This window comes from Crocodylus porosus, unplaced genomic scaffold (genome assembly GCF_001723895.1).
Source record: "Crocodylus porosus isolate Cpor-Errol unplaced genomic scaffold, CroPor_comp1, whole genome shotgun sequence".
Taxonomy (NCBI): Eukaryota; Metazoa; Chordata; order Crocodylia; family Crocodylidae; genus Crocodylus; species Crocodylus porosus.
The window spans coordinates 29,286,567-29,305,139 of NW_017728943.1; the positions used below are offsets into that span (position 1 = coordinate 29,286,567).

Sequence of the window (18,573 nt, forward strand, 5' to 3'; positions counted from 1 at the left end):
GGTAGTTTGAGCAGTGAAGTAGGAGCCAGCAAATCTATATTTTTTTCCCAACACTGCTGCACTCCTGTGTGGTGCTGGCAACATACATTACTTAGGGCTAAATTCTATTGCAGTTCAGGTCTGCTGCACAAGCATCTAGGCATCCATTGAGCATGCCTAGGAAGAGATGCAACACCATGCACTCGTAAGGCTGTATAAGTCCTGAAATTGTAGTGGGCAGAAACCCATGACTAGCAAGGGTTAGAAGAGGAAGAGAGGCCTGCCTGTATTTTAGCTCAGCAATCTAGTAGCACTTGCCCAGGAAGCAGGAGACCCATATTCTCAACACTCTCAACTGTGGGTGTCCCAAGCCACAGTTACTTGGACGTGTACACACCACTTAGGTACGTAAGGTGAAATAAGGATTCTATCTTTCCCCCATCTGTAAACTGAGGACACCAAATTGCTGTGAGGCTAATCTCATAAATGTGTGCAAAATCTTGAGTTCCTTACATGGAAGGCATTACAGAAGCACTGCAGTATACTGTTTGTTGTTGTTATGTTTTTAACTGTTTTATTAGTCTAGTAACTATCTGGCTTTTTTGGTTTTCAAGCATTCCTATTTATTTCCCTGGCTCCTTTCATTTCCCTGCTGCAAAGAGTGCCATGCACTTTTGCACTGTATCAGAGCACAGCTCATGTTATCTGATGTGGTAAGTAAACCCTCCCATGGAATGGCACAACGACTACTTCCCTTTTCCCAGGAGCTGCATCCTTGAGGGATATGTTAATGGCATCTTCATGAGATATGTCAATATTTTGGTCTTCAGTTGCTGGCTGGCCAGTACCTTGCAGATTTAAAAAGGTGCTTGAGTCCTTTGCTGTACTTGTTTTCTTTTTCAATATTTTACAGCCTTGTTTTTGGCAGTGTTCTTGCAGGATTTTCTGTGGATGCAAAACGTGCCTGCTGGCATGGAGAAGGGCCCATTTTACTAGTGAAACTCCACCCAAAAGATAAAACTTTTCTCTTGTCATGTTTGACATTCTTCCTAGAGAAACAGCTAAAATAATTCTGAAGGTAGGTGGAAAATGCAGAAAACACACAGTTATTCAGCAGAATCAATCTGGATCCAGGGTGCTTGCCACATGGAATATATGTGGTAGCTGGGACTTTACTGATGAAATATTGGAAGTGGAAGAAAAATGCCCTCGGATTCATGTTTAGCTTTATGGTGAAGCTTCAGTGCAACATACAGAGATACAGTGTAGCAGCTGATTATGTATGGAATGAATGTTGCTCTATCACTTAGTTTCCCTTGTGTTTTTTACTTCATATGGCATGGATTTTTGGTTTTATTGGACCAACTGTATGTTTCGGAGAGCTGTTGGACAAGCTTCTGGGCATCAGGTACTCTTGCTCAGGTCTAAGAAAGAGACAGGCACAAACTGAGCTAAATAACAGAGAGGAGACTCAATGCAAGTACAAATAATCTGCTTGAAGGGGTGGAGAGGGATGTGAAACAGGAGTGAGGAGGTTACCAGGAGCCCTTGTAAGGCAGCCTTGTTAGTGGCAGAGGGAGACAATTCAAGAACAGGGAACATAGTTGTTTCTTGTAAAGTGCAGGGAGATTATCACGCGTACGTGTTAGTTTGTAATGAGCCATAAAGCCACTGGCTTTATTGAGTCCAGATTTTTTACTGCCCAGTAGGATTATGAATTTTTGTTCCCAGGCCCATCTTTTAGATGTATTTTGTAAATTCCTTTCAAGGACAAGGATTGTGAGATCAGAGAGGGGATGGTTGTTCTGTGAAAAGTAAGCTCCTCTTGGTGTTCTGTCCTTTATATTTTTTCTGTTAGAATTAATTCTGGTGTATAGTTTCCACCCACTTTTGCTCACGTAACTGTGTGGGAATGGTATGGAATGGAAATCTGTATAGCAGAATGGTGTAAAGCAGGGGTTGTCAACCGGCATTATGTGAGAAGGCCCGAGGGGGTATGCGCGGGCAAGCAGGGATGGAGTGCCGCCACGCACCATTCTGTGCTGCTGTGCAAGTGCCTCCCACCTACCCAGACATGGGGCCGGGGGGAGCTCGCACATGGCAGCTGCTGCTGCTCTGCGTTCAGCTGCACTCCACCTGGCCCACCCCAGCTCCGCATCCAGCTGCAGGGGGTACACTGTTCCGCATCCAGCTGCCAGGAGTACACTGGTCCAGAAAGGTTGAAAACCCCTGGTGTAAAGAATGGCTGTGAGATTGCCTGGACATCTGTGTCTAATAATAGGCTCATCTATTGACCACTGCATCAGTAAGTGCAGATTAAATATCACAATGATCTGCTGGACTAATCACAGGATGGTCCAGAGGTTGAACAATTTCTCTCTGATTTTCTGAAATGCTGATATATCTGTTCTGTTCTCTGTAGGTTCTTACAACTCATTTATTTCATTATAGTATGTGAGTGCTTTTCAACTATGTAGTAGGTACTGTCACAGCCATCTGTCAAGTGTTTCTCTCATTCCCCCCATCCCCCAGTCTTACTGAAACATTTTGATGCTTTTATAAAAATATATATATTTTTGTGGTGTTATTTTCTCTTTCCTCCTTTCTTTTCCTTGATTGTTTGCTTTGATTTTGCTTTTTTTTTTTTACTTTTAGTATACATTTTATGCTAGGGAAAGCAAGGCAAAAGAAATAGGCCTTGCATTTGGAGAACAAGGTGATAAGTTTTATGATGGTCCTGAATGAAGAGAAGTTCATTCCACAGTCTGGGCCAACAAAAAAAATATAATTCCCCCCACCCAGATGAACATTCCCCCTGCTTCACAGAGTTCTGTTGTGTCAGAGGAACACACTTGTCAACTACAGGTTTTACTTTGGAGCTGTATGCCATCCTTCATATATGGTGGCCTATGGAGTGTCCTTGAGGCATTGATCTTGATTCTGGGTTCCATGGAAGGCCAGTGTAGAGAACAGAGGACAGATCTGGTATGTACATGATAGCCTCAGGAACACATTTCAACATTCAGGAAGAGTGGGAGTCGTCATGCCCACAAAAAACGCATTGCTGCAGCCCACTCAACAGTTTGTGAACATATGAATTACCCCTCGTTCTCTGACTTCAGGCTAATGAAACAAGGCCTTTGCTCAGAAAAAATCCCAGGTAAAGAGTAACTGTTTAATTTTGTCAAATCAATGTTTACCCTTCCCTAGGATAGTTCCAATTAGTTGTTGCACAGGCCATGAGATTACTGAGGAGCTTTAAGTTACACTGGACAGTAACCTGGGTGAGTCCAGCACTAAGCAAGAGCTTGATCAGTAATAAACTATCATATTTAGTGCACCAGCAAAGTTCATAAATGATCTTCATCCCAGTGTTTTCAACCTATTCTAATTCTTAAAGTTAAAGTTACTGTGATTTGTGTCACTACAGGATCATGCAGACATAACAGTCAGAGTATAGCAGCTGAGGTGTGCTCTCCTGTGGTAGCTCCCTCTCTCCTTTTAAGGTACGCTTGTCCATAGTCTTACTCAGTAGTACCCAACCTTTTTAGACTTGCGGCATCCCTTGGAAAATGCCAGTTTTTAGCTTTCACTCATTTCTTGATTACAGAAAAATAGCAGAGCAATTCTTCTGTTGCAGAGAACTCAGAGAGACTACAACAGGTTAGAATGTTTTCGATACTATAGATTCCTATTTGAAATTTCGGGGTTTATTTTGTGAATCATATGTAGGTGTTTGCCATGGCACCTGAGTTAAGAATCACTAGTCTAACCGATGTTCCTTCAGTGTGGCTCTCTGTCCCCCTCTAGTGACCAAACTGAATAGACATTCATGAACCTGCACAAACTTGCAGCTAAGAGACTGAAGCTTGTACTTCAAGATCCAGGGTTCCAAGTTCAGCCCTTTCTGCTGATAACCCACCAAGGGCATCATGTTACAATTTCAGCTGAGGATGTAAATCCCATCCATAGTTTCTGGATCCTGCACTGAGTGATCCAGTGGAGCCAATGTACCTGGTAACAACTCAACTGCTGTAACCCCTGCTTGGCCCCTAGAAGCTACTGTTGCTGTGCAAGGACTCCTTTTTGTGCCTTTGGTTGCTGCATCTTCTTGGGAGACAAGGCACTGGGCAAGTCTGGAGCAGCAGCAAAGGATCAGGCCCTTTCCCCACCCAGCTTTGTATGTGCATGAGAAGAGAGATACCAGGGCTGTGTGCTAGTGGGAAGATAAAGACAGGGAAAGTGAGAGAATGGTTTTGAGTCTGGGAAGCAGGATGGATTTGTTGTGTGGTTTGTGTGTGATGAGGCTGAGATTGGAAGAGAATTAACTCATTTGGTATGGGCAGTAGGCCCACTTGGATGTTAGTGCAACCCAAAAGTTGTCATGTTCATGACTAGCAATCAGTCATTGGGGACTGCAAGCACTCTTTGGGGATAATATCAAGTGCAGAAAGCACAGCCACTGCCTCCCAAGATTTCCTTAATCTAATGATGAACTGAGTACAGCACTAGAGAGGATGCACTGACTCAGGGTGGTTGTAACGTCATTGCTGCCTTTTGGTAATAAAAGTCTCATATCCAATATAACTCTGGGTGATTTGAATAGTTTGAGCTGTAGATAAGGATAGTTTTTAGCTACTTATAGTGAGCCTAATTTGCTGGGAATCCTATTAAATGTATGTCTGGTGACTGTTAAGGAGCTGAGAGATCGACTTGCCTGTAGCACCCTGCCACTGCTGGCATGCTTCATTGATGAATCCAAACTGAAGTAAGGTAGCCAAGTAGCTTATAAGTATTCAAGCACTTTAGTGTAGGCTTCCCCAGTCATTTTGTTTCATTTGTTTTTCCAAACAGAGGTAGTCAACAATGTTGGTCCTGTGATGGTTGAGTTACCTTAGCCATTTCTAATGCTCTTAATTGTGCACTCAGCTCTTCACTAATGTCTGTGCTTACTGTATCTTTTTTTTTTCATTTAGTTAGTTGGCTATTGCTCTTCTAAGATTAAATACTAAGGGAAAAGTTCCTGCTCTAGGTTACCATGCAAGAAAATCTAGTATTTTTTTTTTTATGTCTCTAGAGTAATTCAGTATTAAGGCAAAATCCTGTCTTGCATTTCCATTACAAAACACTTCACCTTTTTTCTAGGAGCCAATTATCTCAATGAACTTTCTTTTGTTTACTTGACTTCAGAATCTGATTTTTATTACGGCTTTTCTCTTTCTTACAAGGGAAGTCTGGTGTGGTATTTCTGAATGTCAGGCAGCAGATTTGATTATGTTTGACTTTGTTCAACTTTGACTTCACTAGCATTTCACCTTCATGTAAATGATTAATCCGGACAAGTCAAATGGAAAGTGCCCTGACGGCTGAGAAGAAGGGCTGTTATCAGATTCTAGTCCTCCTCGTAGTGTGCTAGTTAACGTATAGGAAAGATACAAACTCTTCTGTCATTACCTTTTACAAATTTGCCACACTTTCTTATCCCTAATCTTAGAATAATTTGCCAGCCACAAAATGATATATTTGTTCCTAGTTTAGCATTCTCAGAATGGATTTTTTTGTGGGCTTTTTAGACTGCAAAATTAAAAAAAAGAATTCTCTTTATAAAAGGTTTCTGACTGAATATGCATCTGATGTCTCTGAAGTCCTATTCAGTCTGCCACTTCAGGTCTAGGCCACTTGGTCTAAGTTATGCAAAGGCCATTATTTTGCTTCAAATGAGAGAGATGAAAAAAGGTGTTTTACAGGGGATGGTCTTAGGTTTCATCAGCTACTGGCTATAATTTCATCTGCTTGTGTACCTCTGCAGTGGGCATAATATAGAGCAGTTCTAGGCTTGATTTACCACATAGGAAGGCTTTTATGACTGAATAAAAATTAGGGATTCCCGACTAAGTGGGACTCATCAGGAATATTCTTGTCAAGTAATTCATGGCTAGAGATATCAGTATGTCTGAAACAATAAGTAGTGTTTCAGTGGTGATGCCTTTGGCCAGTAAGCCTCAATAAAAATAGCCTGCTAAGAACAGAAGTTTGGTGCTTGTAGAATTGATATTGTTGTGGTGCGTTGCTTGAAAATCCAAGTTGGCATATACATGGGGGGTTTTTCTTATACTAGAGACAAGGATTTCTTAGGGTGATATCCTTTACTGGACCAAGTATGTAGCTGGGATAAAGTTAAAGAAGCTTTTGAATGCAAGGCATTCTTCCTCAGATCTGAATGTCTTGCATTCAAAAGCTTGCCCAATTCATCCAAACTGTATACTTGGTCTAATAAAAGATACTTCCCTAAGAAATCCTTGCTGCTGACATAATTTCTGAACTATCATGGCTACATCACTCTTTTACTACTTTTGTTTTTTATCCCATGGTGGCATTCACAGTACTGAAAATATAGCTTATACTGACATCTGGTGGCATTCTGTTGAAGAAAATCTTTAGTTTTTGAAAAGACAGCAAAATTTTGTTTAATAGCCTTACAGTTATTTTTATGTGCTGTGAGGGGTCGTTTTAATTTATTGAAACTTGGAAGATTTAAGGGCTTTTTAAGAATTTAAGACAAATCTAGATTACATTGCGACTAATAATAATATAGCATAATAATATAGCAATGCCAGCGCTCATAACAGGTGCATTACATTCCTATTATTCACCAGAGCGCCCCAAGGGATGACGAGGTCGAACAGTCACAAACTCCTGCAAGACCGTTTCAGGCTGGACATAAGGAAGAATTTCTTTACTGTCCGAGCCCCCAGGGTCTGGAACAGTCTGCCAGTGGAAGTGGTTCAAGCTCCTACATTGAACACCTTCAAGAGTAAATTGGATGCTTATCTTGCTGGGATCCTATGACCCCAGCTGACTTCCTGCCCTTTGGGCAGGGGGCTGGACTCGATGATCTCCCGAGGTCCCTTCCAGCCCTAATGTCTATGAAATCTATGAAATTATGCTATTTTTAGTAGTTAAATAGGTAAGATAGAGTTTTGATATTATGTTTATAGACTACAAACAATTTATAGACAATTTCAGTGGTCAGGGTACATTATTAATATTTTAAGAAATAATTTTCCTCGGTGCTCCTCACACAGCAGAAAGAAGGTGGGAAACCACCTATGAAGGTTATATTCCTCACATCTTTAAAGTATGTTTTAAAAAGTGTGAAGCAAGGATGGAAAACTGAAGGTATAGACAGACAACAATTGAACTGCTCCAAAATGTCACCAGCTAAGACCCAGTTAACAGTTGCTGCAGGAATCTGTGCTCTGTTTTCATTGTTTAGGAAAGTAAGTAATGGCTATATGAGCAATTTAAAATAGCTCTTTGTTTTAAAAATGCTGTGCTATACATCTCTGATTTAATTAATCTATAAAAGTGCAAATCTATGCTGTCTTCTTTCAACTTTTTGGCCAATGCATACAAACTCCAGCAGACAGAATTTCCCCAGAATACATCTCTGCTGAGAAAGGAGCAAGAAGCAGAGATCATTTACAATTACAGTGATTGTAAATGAGTCCCTTTCCCTCCCTAATTCAAAAAACACTTACAGTAATAAGTGTTCATTTAAGACCCAGCTAGACAAAGCCGGGGCTGGGATGATATAATTGAGAAAGGTTCTGCTTTGAGCAGGGGCTTGGACTAGAATCCCTTGCCTCCTACCCAAAGCCCCTGCCCCCCCAGCCATGCAGTCACTGCCAGCATGGAGCTGATGCAGGAGCTCTGGAGCCCAGCACCGCTGTGTGCAGCCTGCCCACTGCTTGCTGCAGCTGCCCAGAGCCCAGGCTGGCTACAAACAGCCGCACTGGGCTCTGGAGCGCAGTCACCAGCTCTGTGCCATGAGCAGGGGAGAGACCAGGGGTATGCTGCCTCAGGCCCCTCCCCCACTGCCTGCTCCAAGGTGTGCATGCACGCCTGGGCTCCAGAGCCCAGCACAGGTGTTTGCAGCCTCCCAGCTGCAGCCGGCCTTGGCTCTGGGTAGCTGCTGCCAGCCAGGAGCCTGGGCTGCTCGCGGCAGGCAACTGGGATGCTGCAAGCCCTGCTGGGAACAGCTGCTGGCAGCAAATACCCAGAGCCAGGGCTGGCCATGGCGTGCAGAGCAAAATGGCCTCGCGTGCCATGCTCAGCATGTGTGCCAGGGGTTGCTGAGCCCTGGACTAGATGATATCCTGAGATCCTTTCCAACCCTAATTTTCTATGGTTCTATAATATGAGTAACATCTGTCTGGTTTTTTTCCCTTTTGTTTTTCCTCACCAGACATCCCTTGGGCCTAATTTGATTCTATGATGTGGACAGAGAGGCTAATGCAACTGCAGGAGAATGCGAGGGGAAGGAGTAGGGATAGGAAACTGTAGTAGAATGTGTGCTTCAAAATAACTCATTTGTATGTTTCCTTGTCTGTATTGTCTATTCAGACAGTCAGGTCATTCAGGTACCATGCTCTTCTCTGTACAGTATATATCACATTTTAGGTGAGATAATATGAGAAATGATTTGGGGAATTATAAGAAGAAAAGAAAGTGCATATAATAATAAAGAGGGAAGTATTTTTGTGGGTGATTATTTTATTGGACCAACTTAATGGTTGGGAGAGTTTCAAACAAGCTTTTGGATTCAAGACACCCTTCTTAAGGTCTGAAAAAAATCAAGCACAGCCTGATATATATATTTTATATATAATAAAATGCTTCTGTTGCCATCCAGCGATAGCATGCCTTTCAAATCCTTCTCAAATGTATGGTTGCTCTGTTTGTGTGCATCTTTCTGTGCAGTCCATTTTAATGTAAATGTAAAGGTAAATATAAATCTACCTTTAACTTTCATAAAGGGTAAATTACCTGAATAGCTTGTAAGGGAGCAATATATTATTAATCAGGTATTATTTTGAAATGGTCCTCCTTGAACTGGTTCAGTGTGATTTATGGATGCCAAGCTTTCTGTAACTAGTATCTGGTTAGTCTTTCACCACTCTTAACTCCCACATTTCACTGTTCTTAACTCCCATGTACCCCACTCCCCCTTCCTAACCCATGCAAGGAAACTAGTTACTTTAATATGCATCTGTGCTGTCCCAAAATGATTTCGGTTTGGGGGGAAGGGGTGGTCAGGTACGTAAAAGTCAGGTGTGCAAAAAGGTTGCTTCTGGGTTCCAAGCATGCTGGGTGCTCTCAGGATTGCCCAGTGTCTGCAGCTTTTAAACAGCAGTGTCCCCCAAGATACTTGTCAGTTTAATTCCATTCATGGCAATTGATGTGGAGACCTGGAGCATCGAGCACCCCAGGACTCCAGAAGCAGGTTACCCCCTCTGCCCACCTAATCCCCCCCCCGGCAAATCTTCCTGGGATGCTCCAAAGCTTTGTTGGTTGCCATGAATAGAATGAAATTTGTAAGTGGCTTAGGAGGAAAATGCTGTTTAAAAGTGGTGGAGCCCACAGAATACCCAGTTCCCCAGGGGTCCAGGCACCCTTCAACCTGCCACCCCTACACAAAGTTGTCTTAAAACAGAGACCTTGGGCAGCCCCTGAAGCATCCAGCCCCCAGGAAAGAAGAAGCAGGGGTCCAGGTAGCCCCACAACCAGCTAGCCATCTCTTCACCCCCAACTCAGCTTATGATGCACAGAATGAACTAGGGCAGAGGTTCCCAAACTTTGTCTTCCAGATTAACCAGCTGCCCTTGTATCCCTACCAGCATACGTTTTATATTTTATCCCTTTAAATGCCAATTATTATTATTATTATGAAAATTAAATCCACAGTTGTATAGTTTCTCCTGCGTAACCTCCAGAAAAGTCTTGTGTGTTTCCAGGGGTAAGTGTATCACAATTTGGGAACCCCTGTAGTAGGATACATTGCCAGGAATTGAAGTAAATTCAGGGGTGTGGCTTGGAACAATGGCACCCAGAAGCAGGGGTCTAGGCAGCAGCTCTTCCCCCTTCCTCCTCCCCCCCCCCCCCACGGGCACCCCTGGTCAGGGTACTACCACACATGTTTTGGTAAAGTGCAGAAATGGTCTGTTTTGAACTCAGTGAGAAGGAAGATCAGACAATTCCAATGAAAGGCAGTTGACATCATCCTCTTCCTTAGCGCCCAGCCGATCAGGGTCATCTTTGCTAAGGGAATACTAGGGAAACTCAGGAATCGCCACTGGGAGGCATGCTGGTCTGGATATTTACTACTACCCTCTGGTGGCTGTTTGACAGCACTGCAATGCCTAAAAGATGTTCTGCTTAAAACTCTTGGCAGCATATGTGCAGACACCTCTAAACCGGGTTAATTGCGAGCTGGTTCCCAATCAGTGACATTCTTGGAATAGTGCAGGTGTTATGTCTATCCACACCCTGTGTGTGCATATTCCTTTGAAGTCCACTTCACATCAAGGGCAGACTACCTGAATAGCTTGGAAAGGAACAATATATTATTAGCAGGCATTTTAATAAATAGCTAATCAATTGTTATAGAGCCCAGCAAGCCAATGAACCCATCATTGCTTATAGCGATGTCTTATAACAGCTTGTTAATGCACCCATATTATAACATACTAGTAACATTTATTAATGATTTATTAATCCTTTAATGACTGTCTAGGAACACAATCAGCATGAAGTGTGATCATTCTACGAAGCTGTGCTAGACAATTGGGAAGCTTATGGTTGGCCCAAAAAAGGCACTTTTCCCTTCGAGGAAGCCGATTGTCTGACAGCTTAAAATCATCTGGATACCCTGGTTGCCCTGTACTCACAAGGAATCTCATTACTTTGGGGAGACTCCACCTTCAGTTCAGAGGCATGCATTAGATATTTTTTTTGTAGATTTGTACCTCTGGCATTTTTTGTGTTATTTTAGCCAATTAAACCTCTAGACGGACTTGATGTATACAGTTTGCTCAAGTGTTCTTTATTCCTTCCCATAGAAATTATGGTTACCATCTATTTAATAGACTTGTACAATGCTGCCTCATGAAAAGAAAAAGCATCCTCAACTGCATCTATTTTAAGTGAAAAACTCTGAATTGTACTCAAGTCAGTTTGAGTTGCATGCACAGAAATTGGCTTCAGCTGAGAGGCATTTTCAATCATTAGGTTGATAGTAAGCAGTGGACCAAATCCTATGTTAATTACACAAGTGTAAGTAGTCCATGGAGTAATCCCAATACTCTCTTGGCAGAACTGAGATAGAAAATGACTCTGTAAAACCATCATTTTTAGCCCTTCATCAGTCAAGATTCCCACTGAAATTAGGTGAGAGTTTTGGTTATGTTAGACTCTTGTCTTCAAGTCTTTTATTACAAATTTAGAGAGTCTAGATATGAACTAGAATAAATATAGGTCTGTATTAAGGATTTATGTAAGTGTTGTTGTAATGCTGCTTGCAGACGAGTGTTCGAATCATTGGTGGAATGTTTTACTTTTAAGGATGAAAACTAGAAACAAAGCAGGTCTGAATATGTAGCAGACAGCTAGACTAGATTATAGTAGCATAACACAGTTGCTGTGCCTGCCTGTGGCCTGCTATGGATTTTTTATATTTTGCTTCATTTCTGTTTTAATAGATGAACAGTTAAATATGTCATCTCATATTGTGTAACGTTGCTTAGTAATATCTAATATCACCATCAGCAGCTAAAAGGGAGATTTATATTTATACAAGCTATAAATAGATAGCTTAGCAAATCAATCAGTGAGCAACTTGCTCTTGCTGGCAATAAGCTATTTTAATGGCATTCATGTGCTTGGAAAGAATTAGGAGCCAAAATTGCTTTGTTTTGTGAAGAAGGAAGTATTAAGATGTAACACACTGTTCAGATGCTGGTTGTCTGTTCTGTGGCATCTTTGGGAAGAAGTCAAGTTGTCTGCATTTGCTATAGCTGTGTGGAAAGGAAAAAAAGCTTTCTCGGAGGAAAACATTGTTCTGCTTATTCCCTTTGGATGTATTTTCAGAGCTGAATGCTTGTATATTTTGTTGTCTTTCAGCAATGGGTAGAAGGGCTCAGATCCATCATACATAACTTCAGAGCTAACAATGTCAGTCCGATGACATGTCTGAAGAAACAGTAAGTTCTCCCTTCCACCCTTTGTTCATATTTTCCAACAGGTTCTTTCTTAGATTATCAATTTTGTTCTTGGTTCAAAAATGAAGTCACCGAAACAGCCCACTTAAAACATTTCCTGAGACTTCAAATCCCCCCAGAGATTATGTTGTTAACCTAGTTGAGAGTTCATATTTCACTGTAACCATAAGAATTCCCCTGCTTATTGCCTGGCATCTGCCCAAGAGACATTGGAAGAGAGTTACAAGTGTTCATTTAATTTATCAGGATTGTGATTTTAATTATCATCTTGTCTCTTCTTTCCTTGATACACGTAGATAACCCCCATAGGGGCTCCTGCTTTTGAAAGTTGAATAGATATACCAAGGAGGAGAGTATCTGCCCAATGATATGCTGATTATTCTGGTCTGAATAGTGCTTTTACAGCACAGCTCTATATTATGGAGCCACTTGCTTTATGGAAGCACTGAAGATTAGAGGTGTACCAATACATCGGTCCAATATCAGATTGGTACCAATATAAAGAAAATTGGCTGTATCAGAAATCAGCCCAATGTGGCTGATAATTTGGCCCGTAAATGCTTGTGTGTGCATGCAAGCGCAGTTTAGCACACAGGCAGTGAGGAGCCCAGCTCAGCAGCATGGAGAGCTGTGTGCAGCTGGTAAGTCTGTTGTGGTGGAAAGGGAGAGGAGGGGGGAGGGAAAGGGCATGGGGGGCAAATTAAGGTCCACTGTGGTGAGGGAGGGGTCAGGGGTAGGCACTGCCCAGCCAGGGTGGGAGGAGGGGGGCACGGCTCATGAAGTGGGGGCAGCTCCCGACGTCGTTACTTGCACCCTGGGAGGGCATGGGGTGATGCCCCCAGATCTGCACGGGGCAGGGTGGGTGGGTTGCAGCTGCGGGCTGGAGCTGGGGCTGTGCTGGGCTCTTCTTGAGGTGGGGGCGCAGCCCCAGCTCAATGCCCTGCCTCCACCCATGTGCCGGGAAGAGCTGGGGCTGCGCTTGGCACACAGTGGTGCTGTGAGCAGGGCTGTGGCAAAATCTGGGGTAGCTGCAGCCCCCTCTGTAGCCTCCTTCCCAAGCCCAGCCCCCCACAGAAAGAGCCCTGTGCAGACTGGCTCCAGCCTGCAGCTGTAGCCTGCCTGCCCCTCTCTGTGCAGATCTGGGGGCAGTTGCCCCCCAGGGTGCAGGCAGGAGTGGGAACTGCCCCCTCAATGAGCCAAGGCTCTGTCCCATGCCCTGGTTGGGCAGCATCTGCCCCTGCCCCTTCCCTCACTGCAGGGAGTGTTGATCTACCCCCTAATACCCCTTACCTTCCCCCTCCCCTTCTATCACAGCAGTCTTACCAGCTGCACACATTTGTATCAGAAATTGGATTGGTAATGGCCAATATGTCTCCTTAAAAATTGGCTATTGGTATTGGCCCCCAAAATCTATATCAGTGCACCCCTACTGACTCTTTAATATCACTACTTCTTCCATGCAGCCTTCACCCCCTCCTAAGGACTGATGCAGAGTCAGGCAACCTGGCCCAGCAGTGGTGGCACACTGCCTCCAGCCCACTCCATCATTATCCTCAGTCTCTTTGTGGTCTCTTGCAGAACCGTTAGTGGCAGACTACAGTTTGAAAACCACTACTGCAGAGCACTGGGGAAGTCAGCACTCTGCTGTCTCTCACCATTTATGAGGTGCAATATTCCCCAACCCCTGGGAAGCCAGTGGGCAGGGTAGTGAGCCTGTGGTCCCTGCTCAGTTTTTCTGTGCATGCCAAGGTAACTGTTCTTGTGTTTCCCTGAGTACAGGAACTGGAATTCCACCTGGTCCCTGTACTGTGTGTGGTCGGTAAAAAGCACAAGCCATCTGCTATGACATGACTTCTTACGTTTCAGTATTAAAAAGTAAAGAGTTAGGATCTGTCTTGGTGTTTGTACTCATTATCAAAGATGATAAGCACCATCAATTTAAATACCTGCTTTTAATTATATAAATAAAACTTAAAAATAATTTCATTCTAAATTTCAGCTGGATGAAGCTGGCATTTCTGACAAACACAAGTGGTAAAATTCCTGTTCGGAGGTAAGCATGATGAGAGAGAGCTCAGGTAATGTTTGCACAATGTTTATGAAGCCAGATAGCTTGTCAATTATATGCGTATAATAAATCAACGCAGGAAGTAAGGTCGCATTTTTTCTTTTATTTTTTATCCCTTCTTTGTAAAATAACTAACACTCTTTAAGGAAGCAGTAACTTTACCTAGAGGGCCGTATCCTGTGAGGAGTTGAGTACCTTCAGCTCACTTCAAAAGCCACTTGTCACTAAGGACCCAGATCCAAACTACAAGTGATAAGCAATGAGTTTGTCCATAGGGAGAAGCCAAGTTATAAAACATTTGTTAGTAACATAAAACAAATGCTTCAGGGCAGTGTAAATAAGGTAACGGGTACATTTGAATTGGAAGAGGCAGTTTTGACCAAATTGTTCTTTCATTGGCAGACACTATTAGAATAATATTTGCTTTCACCATATACTGCAAAGTCTGGGGTTGCCTGTTGCTAGACATCAAACAGGCACTTGTGGAGCCAACAATCTGTGTTGTAAGCAGCTGATTTTACTTTTCCTTACTGTTTGGTTCACTAGGGCTCAACCTCTAGCCTGCAGGCCAAATCCAGCCTGCAGGCTAGAGGTTGAGCACTACCATTCTTCCACTATAACACTGCCACCATTCCTCCACCATAAATTTCCAAACCTGTAGGGAGACCCCCTCTGCAAAGTGGATGGCATGACTTCATGTACCAGATTGCACTGGCAAGCAGAGTCACCCCAGATCAGGTGCATGATGCTGGGCTGGTGCACTAGATTGCACTCATGAACCAACCCCACAGACTGACTTCATACAGGATCAGGAACATACACTGGCCCTTTCTGTGGAAACTGGTCTGTGGAGTCTGCAGTCCTCATCTGGCCCACAGGACTGAAAGACTGAGAATAGTTGTATGGCGTTTCTCTCACAAATATGCTTAGGAAAATTATCAACAGATTTGACATCTCCCCTAGTTACACATAAAATGGGTAAAAGTTAACACTTTTGTCAATATCGGTCCATATTGCTTTCTCCCACAGAGCAGGAATACCTCATGGAGTTGCCCTTCTATAGTCTCTTGCCATGCATTTTTTCAAGAGAGAGATAGAGTTTGCAACAAGCAATAACCATCACAGCCTGGTACGTTGCCTCCAACTGTCCTTGGTTGCACAGTGCAAGAACTGCAGCCAGGAAGAGCGCATGAAGGGAATATATTTATCTATCAGCTTTCACAAGCCAATCCCCTGCTTGTCCCTCAGTCTTGCACCAAAGTTCCATGGACCATCATCTATTTAGTGCTCCTAGTTCTGATGCAGGTTAGGCATTGGAAAGCAATGCTACAGAGGCTGACTTTCTGCCCACAAACGCATACAAACTTGCATGTTAGGGCACATATGGAAGCCGAAGGTAGTTGGCAGTAAGTAGGGATGTGAACTTACCTTGTGCTAGCTACTCCACGCTAACTCTCCATATGGTTGGTCACACCTAGTGTCCACCAGCTTATTCCTCCTTATAGTGATGTACCTCACACTTACTGCCTGCTAAGAATGTCCTCCTTAGGAGGAACCTTTATCATTTGAAATAGCTTGTTATCCTAGATTTACACACTCTCTATACGAAACTCTCACTTGCAACTGAGTTGGCATCTCATGACCTGACACCCTTAAAATAAAGCCAAAAAGAAATCCAGTCTTTTGAGGGAATAATTAACATTCAGTATCCTATTTAATATGTAGACCACTAAGCAGGTATGCAGTAGAAGGGTTGAATTTTCCATACACTGTAGTGTTGCTACTGTAAATATGCCAATTTAAACATTACTTATTAAGGACACTGTCTGTGGATTTCAGCCAGCAGCAGTCTCTGGCATGGAATTGTGTTCTCATAAATCTACACAATCATTCAGCAGCTTGTTATGGATCTTGATCCTGTTTCATACTTTATAGAACAGAAACTTGGAATTCCTCAGTTTCTGAAACTTCAAGGTTAGGGACAGAAAGTACACATAAACCGGTATAAGTGATCAGAAACTGGTTCAGATCTGTAATACAACAGAAGCTCAGTGCATATATATATTTCAGCAAAATGGCTGAAAACAGTTTAAGATAAAGCTGAATGGATATAGTGTCAGACTGAACTGATTTAGGTTAAGTCAGTTTATTGAACTTCTGTCCCAGATCCCTTCAGATTCAAGTTAACTCACAGCCCTCCAGCATCCCAGGATGTTTTGCACCTCCCCCTAACCTTGGCCCAAGCTGTCTGCTTCAGCCAAGAAGGGAGGTGTGCTCTAGCGCCCCCCCAGCTTCTGGCCTGCGCCACTGCAGGTGTGTGGCTGCTTTTCTGGAATTGAAAGTGAATGTCTGTTTACTTGCTTATCAGTTCAGTCTGTGCAGGTTAAACTACTGTCCGTACTTAGTCCAAAAGAGAACAAAAGCAGTGCTTGACTTCTAAGAGAAATACAGTAGTGAATTTAGTGTCGTCCCGTTAAACTTCAGAATAGGATGCATAGAATGCACATAATTTTCATTTGCTTCATCAGGAGTTGTAGGTGCTCAGCACCTCTGAAAACTAAGCCACTTATTTCAGTGCCTGTACTAAAGCGTGACAGATTTTTGCCAGGGCTCATGAACGACATCTTTAGTGAAAACACCATGCCTTACATAGAGAATGAAAGAACCACTCCCTGAGGAGCTTCCCCAGAGCTTTTGAGGGTGAGTGGCCTTCCCATTGCAACATGGAGGGCCTTAAAGGAACTGGTAATGGGAAATTTTCTGGTATTGATATGATTGAAAATACAGGGGTCTCTTATAAAAATGAACATTAATCAATAGATTTTCTACAGTTTTGTATTGGAAGGTCTTGTCTATTAATCTAAATTATCCTAGTTTATACTAAACTGGATTTAAAAATTGATGTAGTTTAAACTGTGCAAAAGTCTGTGTGGACACACTTGCATGGGTTTCAGACTGTCCCCATCATTTCAGCTTGTACCTGTAAATGTGCCACTACAATCAGTGGTGAAGAAATACCTTGAAACTTTTCAGAAAAACTGCACTGTGAACCATGACAAAAACTCCTACAGAAGTTTGCTAACCAGGGATCTCCTCTGCTTCAGCAATAACCAAGTTCTCTTTCAAAATCTGGAGAAGGAGAATACAAAGAATAGCCACTATGTCTACTGTATTCTTTGATGAAAATAAAAGATAATTTGACATTTAAAAGAAGTTGTCTGCAGCCACAGGATCTTGACTCACTGTTTCTCCTTAATTGTTTATGCCAATATTAAGAGGTGTTTGACACCAACCACCTGCTTTCTGAGGACAGTTTATTAGAGTAGATGTACAATTCTTAGTGGGCCGGAGACAGCTGATAAATTTTGCAGCTAGCAATCCTCCACATCCGAAAGGTGAAATGTTATTTAAAGTTTGGAAGGTTTTGAAAGAGAAATGCGTGGTACTTTAAAATAATGAGTGCCTAAGGTTAGACTCCTAAGTAGATACTTCAGTGGGAATGGGTTGGAACTCATCCAGTTTTAAAATCAGGTAATTTATTTAGGCCCCTAACCAGGGACATAGGGATCCGGCTCTTTTTAAAACGTCTTGGCTGAAAACTGGGAAAATATAATTTTCTCTTTTAGATCTTTGGCTTCCTTCTCATTATTTTAGTTGTAGGAAAATATTTACATAAATCGTTTAAAGTGTTTTAGAGAATAAAACAACTTTGGATTGCTATGGAAACAAATAACAGCAAGTTTATTTCACATCTTTCACTTTCTGAATTTATTTAGCATTCACAATACTTACGACAAGCCTCTGCAGATTCACTTTCTGATAGAGGGTTGTGTATTTTCAACAGATTATGGTTATGTAAATCTTGTGTTAGGATTAGAAACAGATACGGGCACAAGCTTCTGTATTTATATTGAAGTCCAGAGTTGGCAAGTTGTTAGACCCTATTTTTGTTTCAGTTGTTTGGAGAGACAGGAAGACTGGCTGTGGTGGTTTCCCCCCCAAAGTCTGGGCTTATTTTTGGTCATCAGAAACATTTATAACAACAGACCTCGCATTAAGGATACTGGATAGCACAAGTTTCTTGGATTATTTTATTTCAAGTAAGAATGAAGCTGTCAGTTTCAAGGATAGTGAAATAATGCCAGCTTTTACTGAACTAAATTATAGAAGTCTCGATGGAAATGTAGAAGATGTAGAATTAGTTTTGTATGTTATATCTGGAAGAGAAAGAGTTTTAATGGAAGTAAAGTATAACTACCAGTAAGTCAGGGAGCCGTCTGAGGAAAGGAGGTAGAGAGAAGATTGAGTATGATGGTCTGGGTTGAGGGGATCGCTTGAACAGAAAGGAGGAAAAGAACGGAATGGGAATGGATTGTGGTTACTCTATGGGACTGCAGCTTTCAAGAGAACAAACTAAATCTAAATGGGAAGGAATCACCAGTATGAATGAGGAGAAATCTTGAGCTG

General features: G+C 42.4%; 1 protein-coding gene across 4 annotated transcripts in view; it reads left to right on the plus strand.

Annotated features, from left to right (window-relative positions):
• The window catches only part of PLCB4 (phospholipase C beta 4), a 315,512-nt gene that overhangs the window by 185,389 nt on the left and 111,550 nt on the right, over positions 1-18,573 (plus strand). For all 4 annotated transcript variants that reach the window (XM_019549095.1, XM_019549097.1, XM_019549098.1 and 1 more), the window contains 2 exons: positions 11,941-12,020; positions 14,038-14,091. In XM_019549095.1, coding sequence (XP_019404640.1) covers positions 11,941-12,020; positions 14,038-14,091 — 134 coding nt within the window. The remainder of the gene's footprint in view (positions 1-11,940; positions 12,021-14,037; positions 14,092-18,573) is intronic.